Source organism: Chanos chanos, chromosome 5 (assembly GCF_902362185.1).
Source record: "Chanos chanos chromosome 5, fChaCha1.1, whole genome shotgun sequence".
In the NCBI taxonomy this organism is placed as follows: domain Eukaryota; kingdom Metazoa; phylum Chordata; class Actinopteri; order Gonorynchiformes; family Chanidae; genus Chanos; species Chanos chanos.
In genome coordinates, this window is record NC_044499.1 from 31,967,561 (window position 1) to 31,989,993 (window position 22,433).

The window sequence follows — 22,433 nt, forward strand, 5'->3', positions numbered from 1 at the left end:
ATGGGGGGGGGGGGGGGGAACAAAACTCTTCTTATTATCAAAGAGACTTAATCTTGGCCTTTCGCTTACATTCAGTTAACCTCCACTGAGCTAATGTAAGCTGACAGAAACAGGGGATATGATTTTTGTCTGGGTCACCGGGTCAGTTGTCAAGTCAACTGATCTAAGTGTGTGTGAAATTTATGTCCTAATATAAGTGGAAGGCTGTCATCATGAATATTTCACTCTGTGATACCCACTAGTAAGTACTGGGGCAAAGTAACATGGGTTTAGGTCAAAAGACTAATCTGATTTAGATATCTGTCTGTTTACCTATAGGAATCCTTAGGTTTGTTACATCACTGTAACTTAAGGGTTGGAGACATCTTTAAAGAGGGCAAGGTTATAAGAAGGCATATAATACAAATCTACAAGATTAATTCCACCCCAGACGTATCAATATCCACTAAAGAAGAATAATCAAAAGCACTGGAGGAGAATTAGAACAACTATATTGAAAACAAAACTCAGTTCTTTCTACTACTTGCCAAATGTTTTTGTCTGTTGTTTTCCATCCTTTTTCAATGCCAAAACATTTTTTTTTCTCTCCTTTTGGAGACCTCTGTGTGATTTTCAAAGCGTAATCTCTGTCTTTCAGGAGTCAGGGTGCCTTGCCTGTCATACTTACTTTACAATCAGCACTTGAATGCTCACAGAGATAAAACCACTCGGGTGTAGCAGATGATTTAAATGGATGGAAACGCAATTTGGGTACATACAATCTTTTCCCAAGTCATGGGCCAGGTAAAGATAACAATGGGTGACTGACCATGGATAGAAAAGGTCTCTATAGGTGCAAGATGTCAGGGAGATATTTAAGAGAAGTGAGGGCTTGTTTCAAAAAGGCAAACAAGAATAAAAATTAGACTTGGAGGGAAGCAAGTACATGAATGACTAGCACTGACTGTCTGGAGAAACCACATTGGCTGTAAAAACAGGAAACAGCAATACAACAAACACGATCCACTGACAAACAAAGCTAATTAGACATAATGAGGCAATGTTAAGCGGAATGCCAGAGTATTTGAGATGAGAGACCATGTTGATATTGAACTTAGCTAATTTCCGCATTAATATTAAATTAGTGCTGAGCAAGCTAGGCGTATGAAGTGTTTGCGACACCCCATTAGCTAATTACCATAAGCTAGTCATAAACCAGTAAAACAAATCAGTGTTCATTTGGCATTGACATACACTTACTCTGCTTTGATAAGTCTCACTTACTGCACTGCAGCACTCTATGTTTCCTTGGCAGATCTCAACACAGCATTTATCTGTTGGCAAGCCCATCACCCTCCACCTATCACAATGCTTATTTAAAAAAAAAAAATTAAAAAAAATAAAAAGCTTAACAACAGTTTATGACAAGCTCAGCATGTCTCACCTCCCAAAAAAACCTCCAAAGTGGCACTTGCTCTGTTCATGATGTCATTCCTACTCCCTACACCCCGCCCATGGTACATCACCAATCAGATGGAACCAATCAGAGGCCTTGTCTCTCATTCTGGGACACAGAGATATCATGTGAGTCGTGGGGTAATTTGCTCAATCAGTGCAGTCCTTGAGTTTAAGCTCACACATGCTAATACTTAACGCAAAATTTTATGGCGCTTTACTACATTAAATGACACAATGCAATGAATGATGGCAGAACGAAATCAAAATCATAAAAGTCATTGAAACCTTTACTGCCTGTCCAAGTTTGACTTTCTGTTCGGTGGGCCAACGAAGGCGTTCACATTATTATCGGAGACAACAAATTATCCAGAACAAACAAGAGCCAAACCCCCCCCCCCCCCCCCCCCATCTAAAGGCTCCCTGGATTTTAGCTGAGACGTTTCCTTGTCTTTCTTTTCTTTGGCCCATGGGGTCGTTCCCCCTACAGCTTCGTGTGTCCTTCTTCTCTCTCTCTCTCTCTCTCTCTCTCTCTCTCTCTCTCCCCCTCTCTATTTCCCATTTGGAAAAGCTTGTTTGGACTGGTGAACTGTCTCACATCTGGTCTGAGACAGAAGATGATAGATTAAACAAATCCTTCTCTGTCAAGGTACCGTACTTAAACATCCACAGCCATCTGGGAATCCTGATCAGTAATTCGCTCATTTCAATCTAGTGTAGTAAAGAAATTAAAAGTGCTGATGTTGCCAGAATTTAAGGAAACCATACTAAAGTGCTTACTTAATCAAGTCGAAGAGGAGTCAAAGAGAAATCACTTAACATTCGATGGCAATGAAAAAGCAACATGGCTCTCGACTGAAACACCTTTTTTGGGTAATAATTAAGTTTATATTAACTTCATATGTAACTGCAATAACTTTCTTTAATGGGTGCTTTTTTATTGGAGGCACCATAACAAGATGTTTTGGATCCAACTGTAAGCTCTGTAATAACTTCTCCAGTTAAAACCTTAACTACATCTACAGATGAAAAAACCATGGGTTCAGTTGGTCTTGTGTTCTTGTGTGTCATGTTAGGTCAATTCTCTGCGCTTGGAAAACCTGATACCATTTTTATGGCTCCAACTGAGTGAAGTCTAGACTACAGTCAGAGTGGAAAAAGTGAGCTCCTCTTTCATTAGACAGCAAATGAACAGTGCATTGTGCCTGACTATGTTAGTGCATTTCTTTCTTTCTCTCCTGCTCTCTCTCTCTCTTTCTCTCTCTCTCCGTTCCAGTCTGAATGTTTAATCTGGATTATGGGAGAGAACTTTAGTCGGCTTCCCTATGCAAATGTCTCCCAACATAAAATATCTTTATAGGGCTCTGGGGCAAGACAAGCCACAAAAAACAGTTTCAAAGTTCTCCGATTGTATGATAGAGCTCCACTGAAGGTATGAAATACCATTCTTCCACAAGAAGATCCATTATTTGTTGTTTTGATGATGATGGTGTAAAACACCATCTCAAATGCCACTCCAAATCCATTTCCCACAAATGTTCTGTGGGCTTGAGATTTGTTGACTGCGACTATCTTGGCATGTGCCTTGTGTTGCAAAATTTTCTCATCCAGTCTTGACAGCTAAAATAATGGACAACTGGTCCTGCCAAGCATTTTCATACATGACCCTGAACATGATGGGAAGTTAACTGCTTAATTTATTCAGGAGCCGTGTGTGTGTGGGGGGGTGCGGGTGGTGGTGGGTGTGTGGGGTGGGTGGGTGTGTGGGGATGGGTGGGGTGGGCAATTGCTTTCAGTAAACTGTGTATTCGTCATTTACTCCAGTGTCTCCCTTACTCTGGCACTTTACCTGTATTTTACAGAGTCCTCAAACTGGAACTAATGAGTGACTGGGGAACTTGGAACAATCAACTCGATTTTTTGCTTTAATACAATAAACGAACGCATAAGAGAGCAGTCTTTCATTTAATAGAATCTGTCAGCTGCTGAACTTGGCCAACCTCATTTTTTTCTTTCTTTCTGCATCACTCCCTTCGCTGCACCCCCTGAGGGAAATCCAACAATTAAGAGCAGAATACAAATTTCCCCCTTTCCTCATTCCAATTATTGTTCACCATTCCATCATTCCATTTTCTCTCCCTTGCTCTTTGAGCTCCAGATGATCCGTTAAAGTGGATGACAAATCTTTCTCTGTTCCAATGCATCCGATGTGCCTTTCTGTAAATGAAACAACGTGTCTTTGGTCATCCTTGTATAAATTATGACTTCATGTGTTGCCAAGAAACTCGTGACAGTTGCAGGAAAGAAAATACAAGGATGATGTTTGACAAGATAACATCAAGGCAGTTAGCACTAGGAGGTCTGACTGAAGCTGAAAGAGATTTAAATGACAAGGCACTGATTTCTCATGCAAGAGAAGAATTTGTCATTTCTTCTCAGGTGGCTCGAACAGTGTTTCTGACAGAGTTTCTGGATGTATGATTGAAATCTCAAACGGTGGGACAGACACACGCTGACAGAAGCTGACATGAAAGAAGAAAAAACCCCACAAACAAACAAGCAAAAAAACAAAACAAAACAAAACAATATGGGGTGTTTAGCTGTAAAGCTGGTGTGAGATGAACATGCTGGTGCACACCGATTGTTGTCACATCATCCAGGTAAGTACATCTGGAGTGTCTGCATTACATGCAAACTATTTCTTGACTGGCAAAAGAACTGTGATTTGAAAGATGCTCTGAACTATGCTACTGTGTTTGAAATAAGTATCTGCCCCTTCTGATCAGGTCCTAAAATATTCTTCATGTTTGGCCAGAGAAGACCATTATGATTGCCAGTCTATGAGAAAATATTTGCAAAACACCATGATCTTACAACACACAGGTGACCTATAATGTAAGACTGTTGATATAACATGGGTTACTCGTCCATATTTACTGTGCAAAAATCATTAGGTACTGATTGTTTAAAATACAGAGATCAGAATTGATAGCACTCTCAAGCTGGTGTTGAAGTGAACTGAACATCGTCCAAAAGAGCAGCTTTAGGAGGTAATATTTTATCTGATATGTTTGGATGCCTGCACATTCTTACTCATGCAAACACACACACACACGCACACACAAACACACACACACACAGTGCTGGAGAATGTGTGATGGCAGATGACAGAGTCTGTTGTTCTTCAAACAGTGGAGAGCGTGATTGATTCCCTTGTCGGACAGCACATGTCAGCCCTGTTTCCGGCTAAGACCTTGCAGAAATGAGTGCCCTGACTCTGACCTCACCATCATAAAGACTACAACTGTTTCCCAGGCACATGCCTACAAATACCAGCATCCCTCAGGTCTCTGCAGCCTCTTCATCGAGCCCTGGCAGCTGGTGTTGTTGTTGGCTGGAGGAGGTTCTGACAAGGCTTTGGTTCCTATTATCCCAAACAGGCTGGATAGATTAGGTGAAAGTGTGAGAGCGTGAGACGGTCGAGTGACAGTGAGCACTACCCATAAAACACACACAGAATACATTATGCATTGATACTGTAAATCTGCAACATAGATTACATGTAGTCCTGAACTGTGAGGAAAGGTTAAATACACTGCAGATTAATTTGTACCTCCAAAGTAGTTAATATATTATTTGATTATATGCATAGTTATAAAAAAAATGTCATTAGAAAAAAAGAGAGTCAGATCAAAGGATATAGTCATTTCCGCTGTCACTGACTTATTCTTTGTGTTCCTGCACACCTTGCGGGGATTTGTTCCACCCTTTTATTTTACTAAATTACCTAATTAGCTCATGTTTTGAACAAAGGAGCCTAATTAATTGGTGAAAAATCAGGTGGTGTTGCCGTTCGGTTGGAGCAAATACCTGCCTATGTCCGATCTGCACTGAATAACACCATCCTGCTTGCACTCATTCACTCCTATCCCTCACTCCTATCATCCTCCATCCCTTCCTTCCATACCCTCTGGACTTGAGTGTTTGTATTTCCACACAATATTACAGTCTTCACACGTCAGGGCTCAGGTCCTCAGCCAGGGGGAGCCGCTCCTGTGAGGCCTGAGTTTGTGCTCATGACCTTAACAAGGGGCAGTGATCAGGGGACGCATGGCGGCGTACGCTATATGCATGGTGGAGGGAAAGAAACCCGGCATTCCATTATCTGTTCAGCGTCATTTACCTTTATCACATCTGGGCCAAGCTGAATCCAGTGGATTAAATGTGATGGAAACCCAACACTGACCTATTCCCCTTTTCCCGCATCGAAAAAGATGCCTTCATCTCAGCCTGCTGATTTATAACTGTAACTTTTATTCACAAAATGAGGGAAACAAAAGGAAAATAACTTAGCATCACTTGATACAATCATTATGGCTGAGATTCAATTTCCTCAACAGGGACGCTATCTTAAATTGGGAAGGAGGGAGGGGGAAGCGGAGATTTGTGCTGTGCTGGTCAGTTGGCGCGGATATGAGATGTATTTTTTTTTTCTCTTTCTTTTTTTCTTTCCTTTCTTTGTGTTCATTTTTCAGTCGGCTGTCTGCACAGGATGGACCTCTCTATCCCCCCAGATCAGCCGTGAGCAGAGTTTCCTTCGCTGTTAATTCAGTAACATACATCAGACTGATAAAGAGCACAGCTTTTCCCGGGTGGGATCAGTGACCTACAGAGTGGTCAGGCAGCGGTCAGTCTGCATCAGTTTGGTGAGAACAGGATGTTGCATGAACAGAGAGAAGAGGGAGACACTACATACAAACACTCACGCACACGCACATGCACATTTCCCATGAAATGAGGAGCATAACAAAATGCCTGCTTTATGAGGTGCATGCTTTTTAAGGGCAGCACCTTCAAACTAATTCTAATTCCGCACCGTACTGCCACATGGACCAAATAACATGCGACTCACTTTATTATCATGGTTTTCTCAAAGGAAAAAAAAAAATGTAATTTTCAGTAGTTCAGTGGTTCACCATCACTGTGAGGTCCAGTGCATTGCTAAGCTTTTGCCAACGATATGATCGTTAATACCATGAATTCCAACACGGAGAGCCGATGCATCTCAAGGGAAGCTGTGTCAACACATAAAAATAGAGCCCATATATTCTGTCACACTTTGAAATTCAATATCAAAGGCTAGATTACAGACTAGGTCATTTAAGCATGGCAAAGAACCACTGCATGGGTCACTGGATCGCTTGATGACTCAAGATCTTTTATCTCATAATTGGAAAGCAATTGATTAAATAAAATCCAATGCATTTCCCGACTTTAGCACAAGAATCCAACATTTTGTCCACAGTACTTAAAATTACAGTTAATTCCAGAGCCACATTTTCTTGTAAGAAAGTCAAGAGAAACTACTGTTTAGGTCAACACTGCCCAAAAGGTTTACTTAGCAGTGCTTATAGAAAGTATTTTTATGGAACTGAAACAAACAAATAAATAAATAAATCTGTGGTTGTGTTGTTGCATGTCACTGACTTATAGAGCGTGCATAATGTCTGAATATGGAGAGGGTGACGTATAGACCTTGACAGTTTTAGTTGCCCATGGCGATGGGTCAGGTTTGCTGTGCTCCCTAGGTAGGGAAACTCATCTGACGATGATATGCAGGACATAAACAGAGACACCATGATGCGCACAATTAACAACACAATAAACATATGCAACTGCAGTATTATCAGTTAACACGCAGAAGCACCACTCTACAGAATACAGATTGTGGAAAGCAGTTCATTCTGGCAATTAAAAAAAAAACCTATTATAGCTAGTAATATTAAGTGGTAATAATTTTAGTACTGCATATCTATATTAATATCAAATTGTCTAGAAATTATATAAAATGTTGGGGATGTTGGTAGTTATTTATTATGTTCTAAGACTTTGTTGTCAAGTGATATAAACAGATTTAGACTGTGGTAGTTAACACTTACACACACACTAAACACATAGTTAAACTCGCCAATGTTATAACTTTCAAGAATCTCAGTTTAGCTACCTGAAAAGTAGAGACCTTAATTCAACTCTGTGGGAGCCGTATGTAACACTAGCAAGTTTGGTGTGTGAAGCACACAGGCGCAGACACATTCACGCACACACACACACACACACACACACACACACTCACACACTCACACACACACAGTCATAGAGCAGCTCTCTTTGTCTAACTTTGGAAAAGCACCAGTGCAGACTGGTTCTCTGAGAGGGTGCCACATGGTCTGTAGACTGTTTTTGTCTGACAGTGCCTGAGGCTGGGTTTTCGCCTCACTGCTCCATCCATCCTGGTCCTGGCTGGTGTTTTTGAAAAGCCGCTCTGACTTTAATTTTCGGGATCCTGAGAGAGGGAAGGGCAGAGGGAGAGAGTTTTTGGAGCAGACTTGGGGTCCTGGTGGTCTTTGTCTGAAAATGCTCTAAGGGATTCACTCCACTTCAAACACAGAGTCCACACTGTGCCCCCCCTAAACCCAAACCATTCCTGCCCTCAGGTCACTGACATACCAACAAACATGCACACACACACACATACACACACACACACAAACACACACACACACACACACACACACACACACACACACAGTCTCTCTCAAATGCAATAACCAGACGTGATTGTCCCTCTAGAGCTGAACGCTCCTACACACATAATATGTATTCTGACCATGCCTGAGTCCTCTGGACATGACTGGTGAAAGGGTAAAATTAGAAAGTCCAAATAATTCACATAATGACAAATTACCAGTGTAAAGCAGCCATTTAGAATGCATAACATAATAAGGCATGCTGATACTGCGGATTTTAAAATGAAGTCTTTTATCAGGAGAACTGCTCTTTGAAAGAGCGACTGGCAGAGAGCATAAATGAAATGAAGTAAAAATGCATGCACAGCCAGCCAGGCCAGGCAATATGTTTCAAATTCTTGCAATAAATGTTCTTGCAGATAAAGTCGTACATTATGCATCATTAGCTTCTAAGTTCCAGGAAAGTATGTCTGTGAGAGACGCGCTCTATTCTCAGCGAATCTCACCAAATGTATCAGCATGCACGGAGCGGGAGGCACGACTTTTTTTCCGGAAAGGGGAAGAGAGAGATTTCGATTTATCGGCTGATTATTCATATTAAAAACCTGTTTCTTCCTTAAAATGTGCTTGAGCACAAGCTGGAGCCAGCGATGCATACCATACACAAGCACGCGCGCGCACACACACACACACACACAGACACACACACACACACACACACACACACAAACACAAAATACATCATTTTTCCGCAAAACACTTCTGACAGGTGACCCATATTCAGGAGGATAAGAACTTGCGGAAAACAACGGGGGGAAAACTGTCTGTTCCCTTCTTCACTTGGAGACGGGTGAGACGAGAGCGGCGTTTGTCTTTTAAATCACCGGTGTCGCTCGGCACAGTAAGGGCTGAAGGAAACCCGAGCTGCCGGCTAGCGTGCCCTGAAGAGAATGGCAGCCGCTGCAGGTAGCTAACAGCACATGCTGGAGGATCCCACACGGGAGAGCTGCATCACGGCTGCCGTGCGCTATGGTTCTGGGTTTGGTTTTTGGGGCTTTGAGGGTCTGTGTGTGGAGTCTGAGTAATGGTTTTCTCAGCTGGCGCCCAGGGACCCCAAAGGACCCCATCTGGAAAATGTCTCAGAGAAGAGCACACTTCAAGGCCTTCACAGAGTGGCCTTAGTATGTGAGGATGACAGAGAAAGTGAGGAGAGAAGAGAAGAGAAGAGAAGAGAAGAGAAGAGAAGAGAAGAGAAGAGAAGAGAAGAGAAGAGGACACAACAGAAAACAGTAGAGAGTGAGAGTGAATGGGGAGAGTGGGTCCCAGTGGAAAGATGAGCAAAAAAGAGTGAAATGGTAAAGGTTCAGAAGGGAGAGTGAGAGAGTAATAAGGTGAAAAAAATACAGAAATTCACCATAAGCAAAAAAACCCCCAAAAAAACAAGACAGAATTAGGTGAGAGAGAATAAGAAGAAAAGGTGAGGGGTTGGACAGAAAAGGGTTTGGAGGTGTGTGGGAGTTGGCCTTTTAAAGGAGCTCCAGTTCATTATAAGAAAGAATATTACACAATTGCATAGCTCTCCATGCAACATTTTGTATGCTCCTATTTTCCACTCTCCATCCTCAAGGTAGAAGAGATTCTTTCCAAGGGCTTTTGGTGTTACTGGGTCCCTCTAATTAATTAGAAGCGTCGAAGAGGTACCCTAGCTTATTAATTACTGCTCTAAGCAGGGAAATAATTGGAGCGTTGGAAAAGGTAATTCAAAAGAGCATAGCTCTCTCTATCTCTCCCTAAACCAGCTTGAAGGGGTCGTTAGAAGGGCTCAGTATTTGCCTAAATGATGAAACCTAGTTTCTGGGCTACTCCAGTTCCACTAATGAAGCGGGGCATTTTTTTTTTTTCGCTTAGGTTGGGGATAAGCAAGGGATAAGAACGTGGGTGTAATATTGGAGCTACTCCCAGACGCGGCTTGTTCACACACACGCGCGCGGGCACACACACACACACACACACACACACACAGGTGTAGTGGGTGTCGAGTGGAGGGTTGAAGCAGTGAGAGAGAGAGTGCTGCTCATTGTGGTCCACCCAGCCAGTTTTACAGATACCATATGTACATGGCTACAGAGAGACACATACATACATCCATGCACACGCTGTCGCCAGACAAAATGGCCCAGTTTGTTTAGTCTACAGACTGTGTGTATTATTGTGTGTCTGTGAGACATCTGACAGTCCATTTTCTGTCCTTCGCTCAGTTCATTTCCTCATCTCTCTGTCTTTGTCAGAATCACAACCCAGAATACATTTTAGACTTAAGTGTATTATTTTTTTTTCTCTCCATATCTATAATTTACACATCCTTATGCAAATGCTCGCTCTCATTCTTTCGTAGCTTGCACACTCTCTCTCTCTCTCTCTCTCTCTCTCTCTTTCTTTCTCCCTCTCTCTTGCTCAGGTCACTGGTCAGGCTGATAAAGTGATAAAATACTCCTGTTCAGTAGCTGCTCTGCTTGTCTGAATACTGAATCTCTAGTTGGCCAGACAGATAACGGCTGGCTGTTTCTCTCCTAATAAGCACTCATCAGAGCGCTGATAATGAGAGATCGAGAGAGGCAGAGCTGTGGTGGGTGTCACCCCACCGGTGCCCCCTCTCCCCACTCACGCTCTCCCTCTCCTTTCCACGATAACGAGAGTTACCATGGCAACAATTCACCTCTGCTCTCATTCATCATTCTCCAACTTTCTTTCTTTTTTTTTTTTTTAATGGCAAAGGTGTAGAAATACTGTTAGATGCATCAGTTCTGCGACTGTGGGGGGAAATTAGACGGTTGTATTGGACAGTCGTACCATCTGAACTTTGACTCTATAGCTGTGCCCTGCTTCCTCACAAAGAGTTCATGGGAGCAGTGATTTGACACACTTCAGTGTTTCTAGATTCTTCCCTCTCTCCCAGAAGAACTGGGTGAAGTATTTGGTCATCAAAACCACCTTGTTCACTAGCACTTCATTACGAATGCTCCTGTTTAGCCCTTAGGCACCAGTGAATGAATTAATGAGTGTTAGCAGGTACTCTACGCAAGTATGGCATTCATAAATGTCAAACAACAACACGTAAAGCCCGGATGGTGACTAACATACCTCAGAACGGCTTAAGAGTAAATGGACATTTTAAGTTAATGGTTGCCACTTTTTAAATTTTCAGCCCCTTGCATTTGTGCTTTTGCTCAGGAAAACAATTTACACAGGACACACCTATCTCAACGTTTCGCAGTGGATCATGAGTGAGCTGAGCGTGCACGTGCACACACACACACACACACACACACACACACACACACACACACACACACACACACACACATACATATACACACACAGTACAAGCAAGACTCTACAGCACTGAATGGTGGATTGAGTATAGGCATTATGGATATTGATCTGTTTGAGGTTACTCAGAGAACATGATGCATTCTGTGCACATGTATGATGATAGTCCCCATTTCCCTTTCACACAGTCTAAGAGCCATCAGTCCCCCGAACCACCTTACATACTGACTGTTACTGTGGACCTCAAATAATGCTCAGATAACTATACCATATCCTGTCTGACAGTTCTCATGGGCCCCCACTGTGCTGGCTTATACAAAAAAAAGAGAAAGCATAAAATCAAAATCTGGTTCACCAACTCCACTTCCAGGCACAGCTGCCATTTCTCCATTCATACTGTCTCTATGTATATGCTTATAATGAACTGCTGGGAAAGTACGAAGCAAATGTCTCAGTGGACCACTAAAGAAACAAACAGATCTCCCTACTTGGTTGCTGTCTATCAAGAAAGAAAGAAAGAAAGAAAGAAAGAAAGAAAGAAAGAAAGAAAGAAAGGGAAAAAAGTGTTTTTTTGCCTTGTCTGCTCTTGTAAAGTACACCTCCCACTTTGTTTTCAATAACACAAGAAAATTGTATTTATGTTCAAAGCGGTGTTGCCCAACTGAAACCTGAGATTTATAAAAACAAATCAGTGGTTTCAATTTTTCAAATTTCACTTGACAATCTTTTTTTTCCCCTCCTCCCTCCAACATTTGGTCATGTTTGAACAACTGGTGTTCATCATGACCACTGGAACAGTTGGCCAAGTCTCTTAGACAGAACTCCTTCACCTTCACTTCTCCAGGTCTTTCACTTTTCCTCTGCCTCTGGTCTCAGTCCTTCCTCTGACACATGCTTGTCCACACTGTCCAACTGTTCCATTTTCAACAAAGCACCCAGAACTCTGAACCATGTTCTGTATGTGTACTCCATTACAGCCCCTTGAAGAACAAACGTATGCCAACCCAGCATGATAATCAAGTTTGCCCACATAACTTCCATCGACTAATACATGTTTCACGCCAATAACAGGAGAAGCGGAATATAGTCAGGGAACAACATCACGATGTTGGTTTGATCTCATTATCTGCTCTCTGCATTGCATTTTCTCCATGGCTTAGGCTTGCCAGCGTAAATGTAAATGATGCAAATGAACCAAATAAGCATTCCGAGGTTCTTGGAGGCCTTGCATGTTCACACCGTTATCCCCAGCCACGTCCTTAATTAGTTTCTGTTTTCAAGCTTTATCGCCCTGGGCTTGAATCTGTCAACATAAAAAAACATAAGGATCGCCCTTCCAAGCTCTCATCTCACACTGGGCTTGTCAGGCTGCTTCCCACAGGCCTCACCCTGCAGTTTTTTTCCTCTTTTTTTTTTTTTCTTGCTTGATCTCTTACTCTCAGCAGTTCTCCTCTAGTGTGCATGCTCTGCACGACTACATTGACATCGATGGGATGTAGGTACAAAAATCAGAAATCGAGGAAAAGCCAAAAAAGAAAAAAAAATAGTTAGTGAGTATTAAGGATTTGGGGAGCGACCACACTAAAGAGACTTAGCACTGAGGAGAGCAAACGCTGTGAAGATGCGGGGCAGGAAGGCCTCCCAGAGCGAGTGAAGCAGTGTGCTGTTGTTGCTAGGAAACTGAACTGAAGTTCTTTCCAGAACCTGATGTTTTTTTTAGCTGTAGCTAGCTAGTAATCCATACTTACCAGAGAAATGTAAAGTAGTACCGTATTGATAGTACTACTCAAACACTAACATATTTGCTTGTTTGACTTGGGGAACTGATAAGGTATTGTTTAAAATGTAAATGTAGTACTAGTTAGTATCGAAATTAACATAAACATAGGTGCTGAAGCCTTTTTCAGCTGTGGTATAGTTACTTCAAAATAAGTCCTCCTTCTTTTCGTTACCTGTACAGCATCTTGGAATAGTGCCTGATACAGAAAGGTGGGAGTCACAAATAGGCTATGTGTTACCCTTTAGTATTTTTTTTTAATAACTGTGTTACAGGTTTTGAATGCTCTGTTGGTTGGCCATAACTGTTCAATAACCAGTTTGTCATTGAATCTTCTCTTCCTGACTGGTGCAACATTTTGGCTCCTCCCACAGTCCTACAATGAGCCAATTCTAGTAAAAATGTCTAGAATTTCCAGTAAAACAAGTGGCATTTCCAGTAAAATGAATGCTGTTTCCACCTCTTTGCACCTGTTCAATACTTGAGACCTAAACTGGAAGCTAAAGAAACAAGATACCTGAGACTGTTGCCAAGCACTTTCCTGAAACTTCTACCACACAGGACAAAGAAGTGCCAGAGGAAAGAAAAGAGAAAAAAAGAGAGCTAATTTTTGGAACTGATGGCTTTTCCAGGTCAAGTGTTTTCATCAGAGAGAATTAACAGAAACTGGGCATTTCAACTCCCATGTGCTTGTGTGGTGAGGCAAGGGTAATTTCTGACAAAAAGTATTTGCTACTGCGAGAACATGCCCTGAATACTATAGAAATCTGACATGTGTCATATTCCAGTTCTTTTATCCAAGACTAGCCAAGATAATTTTTTCTTTAAAAGACTGAATTATAGACAATCTTTCTTTCCCCAAACCACAGTTTTTAAAGGCTAAAAACTGCACACCCTGAACTTAGCGTCACATTATGTGAAACTGGCTAAGCCAGGCGGAGTCTGCCTGAGACCACAGAGACATATGAAGTCTGCAGATTTCTTGAACTTAATCATAAAAGCTAAAACACAGTAGGGACCGTTAATGAGGATTCTCACAAAGTGCTTATGGGACTAAGAAACTTCTAATAAACTGATTGCTTAATAAACTGATTATTTAATGTTACTATTAATCTAAGTTGTTATTAAGTCACTGTAAAAAAAAATGAAGTGCCTTACAACTTTTAACACCAAGGCAACTTTCTAAATTGGCCTTTTTGGGTAAACTCAATTTGTGGGAACAAATAGTATCACAACTTGAAATGTCAAATTAAACTTCAAATCTTCTCAATTAAAATAGGCATTTACTCTGGCTGTGTGTTGTTTCACATGTGACAATTCTCATTTGACCAATCAGAAACAACAGTGCCTCCAAGTCCACCCAGCTGGTTCCTGGTGCTTCCATTTGGTACCTTTCATTTGTGCTAAGGCCAGTGGAAACACATCAGGAACCCTTGGACTTCCTTTCAGGGCATGGCGTAGCAGTGCAGAAGTGGGACTGGAATTTTTTGCCATCCATTTTTCATGTTTTCTTCAAGTGATTATTAAGTCAGTAACACTTAAGGTGGCCATGAACTCAATGAGACTATGACCAAATACAAGACTAAACACAAGAGACGAAAAATTAGGTCATCTGCCCCACACTCATCGGTATGTTTATTGTAATGCACTTTACTAAAAAGCTGTGTCTTAAACTCGTAGTATGTAATATATTGCTATTAAAATTTATGGCAGTGGATCAAACTAATCAGAACACCTGTTTAATCTTTAAAAACAGGTTTAAAACAGATACTGTCAGTGATTTGTCTGCTGTCATTGGCTCTCATGCTGTGTCAAGAATGGAAAAGAGTAATGGAGAGACATTTATTATAAATGCTAACAGATTTCCCTTGGTCGTTCCAGACAGATTATAGAAACGTGTCTACAAACGTTTACTTCACTAGATCATCACCATCTTTTCCCAGTTTTTTTTTTTTTTTTAATCCTGACACGCAGAATCCCATTCTTTCCAGTTCAGCACAAAAAGCTGGTACGTTCAAAAGAAAACGCGCATTGTGAAACTCTCTTAAACCATTGTTTCAGAGGATAGAAATAAGCATGGGACGAACTAACCCTTGTGAAGAGACATTTTCTCCTTTGTCGCTGTTCCACAATTCACTTGGCTGCAACCCTGGCTGTCGCCCCAGGCATCACATATGCCACCAATTTGTCTCAGCTGGTGTGTGTGTGTGTGTGTGTGTGTCTACGTACAGAGAGCCAAAGAAATTAAAGAACACTTACTCATTTTTCTCCAACACAAGCAGCAGCTGCTCTCCCTCTGCTGTGACCAGGACACTCAGTGATGTAGGGTGACCCTGAAAGCACACGGGGAAACAGGAGCAGGTGAGAACCTCTGAGGACTTAATCATAGCTCAGGACACCTGAGTGAACGCTGGAGACTGGAGACAGGAAGAGTGTGATCACTCCATTCACTCTTTAATAACTTCAGTCTTCAATCCAAAGCCACTTTAAAGATATTCTCATATGAAAGACCATCTTTCACCAAGCCCATTTTGACATATGAAGAGTGGAATGTTCCTTTTTTGTTGTTGTTGTTGTTGTTTAATAGATTCATGAAATATTTTGGAGAATTCAGGTACAGCCGTTTCACAGGGAAACTGTGCTTTTCTGTTTTTAGTTAGTCAGTAAACCTTGGTTTTTTTTGCTTGTTTGTTTGTTTTGTAGCTTTAATGTGTAGTGGCGGAGTTGATTGTTCAAATGTAATCTGAAAACTGAAAAGCTGATGGCTAAAAGCAGACTGGCTGACTGATTAAGTGCACTTAGGATTCTGTGCTTGTTTAGATGTATAACTTCTATGGGTGCTGACTAGAATGTGCACCTTACAACAGAACTCTAATGAATTTATCTCCAATAGATAAATAGTAATGAATGAATTTACTCCATATTGCTATGAAACAATGAAATACTATCAACAAGCTACTTTCTCCCTAAGCGATGAAAATGTGCTTTTACCTTGTGCTTACATCAGTACACCGTCTCTCTGTGCAGGGTGAAGACATACTAGAGATCAAAAATCATATATAATCATACGTAATATATTTGGGTGCAACAGACTTAACAGAGGATTTTGAGAGAGTGCGGAGGAGAATGTGTGTGTGTGTGTGTGTGTGTGAGTGAGTGTGAGAGAGAGAGACATATTGTCTTATAGTGACATTTGCCTTAGATAAAAAGAGAGTGTGTGTGTGAGTTGCTGTAGAGCACACAGAAGCTGCTACAGTGTCTTCTGTCTGTTGCTGAGAGGATTGGCCTTATGTTTCACTCCGGTCTCATGACTTGGATCTCAGCCACACAAAAGATGGAGGGTCAACAAGCAGCACTGCCACGATCGGAACTCATTCATCACCTCAGCCTGACACACACGCACGCACACACACACACACACACACACACACACACAAACACATGTTGCCATACATGAACACCCACAAAAATGTACAAACATGTACACAAATGCCCAACCACACCCCAAATTGCCAGACACACACATATGCACACACAATCACACACCCAGTCATAGGGAGGTCTCAGACCCTTGAGTCAGCTCATTGCCCAATGGACCATAATCATATATCTAGAAAATCTCAGTTCTCCTGGGCAAGGCTGTCAGGGAATGGATTAAACAAGTCCAAAGACAGGCAGCTTCAGACACAACACTACACTTCCACAAAGTCTCTATCCTTGTCCATGCTTTTCTTATTACTACACTGCACAAGCAGCTGGCACACTCAGCCATGTGAGAAGAGAAAAGGCGCAAACCAGTAATGACAAAATAAACTTCATCTTGGTTCTGTGTTTTCTCATCCTTTGACTGACACAGCTGGGTGGTCCCCCAGCCACTGTGTTTGAACTGCATAAGACGCTAAACATTAAAAAGAAAAAGGTTTTTCCATGTATAGTGTGAAATTTGCTTTAATAAGTATGAAACCACAAAAACATCACAGTAAATTAAAATGCTGTAGATTCTTCAAAAAGCTTAATATTTGCTGTGCCAAATTAAGCACACTGTCAGAATCCAGATCCCCAAAGAATACTGTTAGCTTGCACGATGCCACAGAAATTGTGTAAATGTACCCACAGAAACACACACACACACACACACACACACACACACACACACACACACACACACCTTATACTGTTAAATTAGTTGAGACTTTTTCATATGAGAGAACAGAATTAATAAAAAGAAAAAAAAATGAACTTGGATACATTTCAGTTGCTTCACTAATGTCAGGGCCAAGGATCAGTCCAACTCCATTTAATCTACCAGATTTTAAATGACTGTGCAGGCATTCACAAGCCTTCCCACCTTCCCAAGATCAAGAAAACCCTAAAAAAAAAAAAAACTAGTTTGGCAGAGCCTATTCAAATACTGACTAGGATTTCAAACATCTTCAGCAATGTTCCGGTGTTTCTCAGTTACTGACTGGTGAGCTGCACAACACATGTTCAGACTGCAGTGAGGGAAGAGCACCGATCAGAAAGCTGTGATTGACTGTGTAAAGAGACAGCTGTGCTTGTCTACATTCTCCTCTCCAAACAGGTCTGGGAGACAAGCAAACAGACAGTTCACAAATACAACTAACACATGGAAAAATATACTAAAGAATCTAAAGAAGAGGATCCGGCTTCACTCCACGTGGACCTATGGGCCACGGCCAAAATAAAGGAAATACTTGATTAAATGAGGCTTACAAAACGTGTCGAAAGCAGGCGTGGTTCCTGAAAAAAAAAATTCAAACAATTAACGTCAACACGTTTACAGTCAAGTATAAAAATTATGGGAAGGTCTAGGCACTTCATTATTATTTTAACTACAGGAGACATCAGTGACTCAGGGAAAGGAATATGGTTATTAGGGCATATTTTACCTCAGAGACAAAAAACCCAACCTGTTGATGTTTCATGAGGATCAGTGACTAGGGTAATGACGGCAAGGAAATCTGAGAAAGAGACATTAGTCAGAGCCAAAAATGGCCAACCAGCATATCTCCCTGTGCACTGGTTTGATCTGCCAGACAAGACAGATGAACATCTCTGACTGAACTGACCGTAAACACCAGTCTAGGGCATGGGCAGGTGGTTTCGTCAAGAAAAGTCCATTGATAAGTTCAGAGAGTAATTCTATAGTAATTTAGCAGCAACTGAATTCCTTATTAGACTTACAATTACAGGTTGGTCTCTCTTCTTCTCTTTTATCTGGATCTTTATTTACCGTGTTATCAACAGGTGGCTAATGGAAGTGGGTTGAATGATTTGATGAGCATTGAATTGCTGTTAAATATCCACACCATGACCATCTCAGTCACCACATCTCAACCCTGTGGAACGCTCATGGGAGATGGACATGATGAAATTTCTCATGCAAACGCCAAAACCCCCCCCAAAAAAACAGTGTCACATATCTCCAGCATCCAACAAAGATCCAACAAATTCCATCATCCAATCTAATGTACGTCAAGGTCTATTGTAGTTGTTCTAGTGGCTTGTGATGGTGAAGTCACTATAGGGCACATAGTGTTAGTCTTCCCTTGAAGTTAGAAATTACCTTGTGCACTTACATGTCTGCAAGAGAAATCTTGTTAAACTTATTGGTGCCTTCAGTGCCTTTGTGGTGGGAATGTTCCTGTCTCTTTGGTAATATTCTCATATGTGCAGTCGATTGCATCCTTAAATCTTTGATTCACCCACTTCTGTGTCTGTGTCTCTGATTGGTCACTGGGGTGTAAATACTTACCATTGATTGGAGGAAACTAATTGGCCTCTGCTGTCCTCCAATTAGCAGTAGAGGCTCTGTGGTCTCATGGTGTTCCAGTTTGCCATCCTGTGTGTCTGGATCTACAGAGATGAGCAGTGAAAAGGATCAGAATCAGGATGAGTATCAGCAAATCTTTGTATTTCTCAGCATGCCAATTACACAAACTCTCCACTATGACGGTAACAATGTGTTCAAGTTTTCTGAGCCTGTTCTCAAAGCTGAATCTTCATGAACACTTAAATAGGTTTTAAATAGGTTTACGAAAGCTGAAAGATTAAAAAAAAAAAAATTGGAGAGTATTCGGATCAAGATTCAAAGACATCTCTCGCAAAACATATATTGATCTCAACAGAGCTTTAAGCCAAAATAAAAGAAAAAGAAGAAACACAAATATACAAGCACATTTCAACTTGACAATGAGGCAAAGAAAAAAAGCGGAGGACTGCTAAAATATATCCAAAGAATTACATCTCTGAAGGCCTGTTCTTGGTATTTGCCCACATTTTGCTGTTAGTATATAGAGTTCCTGATTAACAGTCTGACTCTTAAATGACTGATGTCTAACAGCTTGCTCAAGTTTATCCACTGAGGTGTTATATTGGTGTGTATTGGATGGTTGGGTGATACCCAGAAGCAAGCAGACGTGCCTGGCAAGCAGAGCTATTTGTGATACTGTGAGACTATTGACCCCTGTACTACAATATATTTTACTTTTATATTGAATACTAACAAGAATCTGGATTTAGAAACAGCTGAAAGACACAATGCACCCCCCCCCCCCCCCCAGTTTCTTCTTTTCAACCATTTTGTTCACTACCCACCAGAGTTCTGTCACTGCCTTGGTAAAACCATGGATACAACAATGCTAATCAATGCTTTCAAACATTAAGAGACCACAGATACCAGTCTCCTAGGAAACCATCTCTCTCCCTGTACATCACCTAATCAGTTCTCAGTCTTGTTCATTTCCATAATTCACAGCAGTGAGAGGACAGCGGGTCCTGAATCAGAATTTTTCCTTCCTGACTTCGATGACTCTTCATGTCTGAAAATGAGGACCACGTTTTTTTTAACTTTTGAAGGCCATTTCTCACATCATGAAATAGTCTCTCTCACTCTCGCTCTCTCTCAGGTCTGTATCCTCTCTCTGAGAACAGAAGTCTGGCCACTCTGGTTTCTAAGCACTTGAGACTGTAATGGCGAGAAGGCTCTCTGTTCAAAATCGATACTGCTCACCAACACAAAGCTCTCAATCTGCCATAGGAGCTGTGATGTTGTACTTTAGAGTGACTCAGAGTGGCTGGAAATAGTCTCTCTCTTCAGTTATCTTAGTTGTCCTGGACCAGACATACTGCTTTTTTTCCCCATTGGTAAGTCGCACAGTCTATAATACTCTAACTAAAAATCTCAGAGTGGAGATTTAAAAGTGTGTACAGCTAACTCTCCAAAGCTAGATTAATGATGGATTCGTATAGTGGTGGAGAGAGATATTAAAAACCCAGTCCCCTATCAAAATAAAAAGAGTTCACTCAGACGGACTTAATGCTGGTGGTCTTGTTTTTCTTTGACATTTTGCAACAAGGATGCACTGAATATATCTTCTTTTTTGCTGTTTATTTTTTGGGTTCTCAGCCAAACACTTGTAACACATATCTATCTCTGTGTTTGTTTAAGTGTGAATGTGTGTTTGTGCACAGATTGTGTGTGTTGGGCTTTCTTTAAAGCTGAGGGAATAAAATTGGGTTTGGACTTTGCCTGAGGCCCAAAAAGACCCTCTGCAAACAATGCTGAGGCTTCCTTTGGTGTTGGGAACTGCCGAGCCTATCCTTCATCCCATTACCCAGCCTAACCCCAAAGTTAGCGCCTCCCTCTCTGTCTCTCTATCTCCTGCTGTGTTGTGCTCTTTCTCTCTCTCTCATTCTGTCTGTCTGCCTCTCTCTCTCTCAATTCTTGTCTGTCGCTTTTCCTGAATCTCTGTCTGTCTCTCTCTCTCTCTGTCTGCCTGTCTCCCCCCCCCCCTCTTTATCTCTTGCTTTCTCTCTTTCTCTCTTTCTCTTAAAGCACAGGAGTTTCCTTTACTCTGGTTTGCGAGGATGGAGGCTTGGTGCTTAGTCTTGGTGACTGCTCCGCTGTTCATCACTTTTCTTCTTGAGCTGATAACCACAACCCAGCTGTGGACAGCTCCTCAAAGAGCCTCCTAGGAAAGGAGCGTGATGAGAACCATACGGCGGGGGAGAACACCACATGTGACAGCCAGAGATAACCGCCCTCGCTCGCCCGCCTGTCCAGAAAAACTGAACTGGTTGAACTGCATCATTCCTTCCCTCCCAATCAAGTGTCAGAATATCCCAAGATGCTTTGACCTCGCTTGTTTCTTTCAATACTATAGCAACAACACAAACAAAACTGTTTTATAAAGCCCCCCAGCAACAAGTGATAGGAACTATCGGGAGCAACTTATTAAAGATGCAAACACGAGGAAGAAAAGTGGTGACATTTGTATCATAATGGATAAACGCTTTCTAGAGCGATATCCTGGATCTTATAACACATTCTGGACTTAGAGGACTAGGCAGATTTGTTTTTGACTGCATCACTGACAAGAAATCACAGCCAACAGTTTGGAACTGGTAATTACAAGATACAAGTCAATACAGATTCAAAGAGTATAAATGTAAAAACCATTCCCAGTAACTAGGCACTGAGCTTATTCTGGATCCAGGATGCCAAGTAATGTGGGTGAGAGATTGGTCGGGTCTAGACGGAGGTCAGTCCTTTAACGACCTCACCTAACACACACATGGAATTGTCATCATTTTCTCAACCGTTTCATTCCGGTAGCACTTTGATGATGAGGTTCACAACTGTGACCGATCAGCTTCCCCAGCATTAAAAACGAGCTGTTCTCAATAGCTGTCTTTGTTAGCACAGTGTGACAGAAATTTTAAATCTCGCATGTAAAGTAGTGTAATGACCAGTGCTTTGTTACTTTTCCATGTACGAACAGAAGGTGTTTGTTCATTTGAAAAACTACTGGGCGCATGAAGTATATGTATAAGTAGCCTAAGTAAATTAGAAAGTTATAGAAGCTGCTTGATGCAATAAAGGGAACGATAAAACAGGCACCAGAACATATTTATACATTCAATAAAGCCAAATATAAACATGAGTCTTAATAAAGCTTTCTCTGCCAATGCTCAACTCACACCCTTGTTTTGGGGAGGAGGGGTGCCTTATTGAGAGAAAACTTGTGCTATTTTTATGCCTTCAGAAAAGTCAATAAAGTTTTCTGTTGAAAGAGAGAGAGAGTCTATGTTCTTGTGTGGTCTTTATGTATAGGCTCCTTTAGTATGAAGTCTATAAAGGTCAACTACGTCACATAAATTTCACAATTTAAAACAAAAAACAAACTAAAAATGCAATATTCTTTGATAAAATTAAAAAAAATAATGGGAAAGGGCTCTATGACATTGTGGAATCCAACAAAAGCTTTTTGATAATGTAAATTGAGAGTAAGGTTCATTAATCGAACCAGAGAAAATGACAGGTTATTACTCTTTTGATCTGC

The 22,433-nt window shown here is 41.3% G+C and overlaps 1 protein-coding gene across 1 annotated transcript in view; it reads right to left on the bottom strand.

Moving 5' to 3' along the window:
- LOC115812404 (disintegrin and metalloproteinase domain-containing protein 12-like) overlaps positions 1-22,433 on the bottom strand; it is a 106,490-nt gene that overhangs the window by 52,700 nt on the left and 31,357 nt on the right. The window contains exons 7-8 of the mRNA XM_030774882.1: positions 18,845-18,945; positions 15,328-15,401 (exon numbers count right to left, since the gene is read on the bottom strand). Of these exons, the coding sequence (XP_030630742.1) occupies positions 15,328-15,401; positions 18,845-18,945 (175 nt within the window). The remainder of the gene's footprint in view (positions 1-15,327; positions 15,402-18,844; positions 18,946-22,433) is intronic.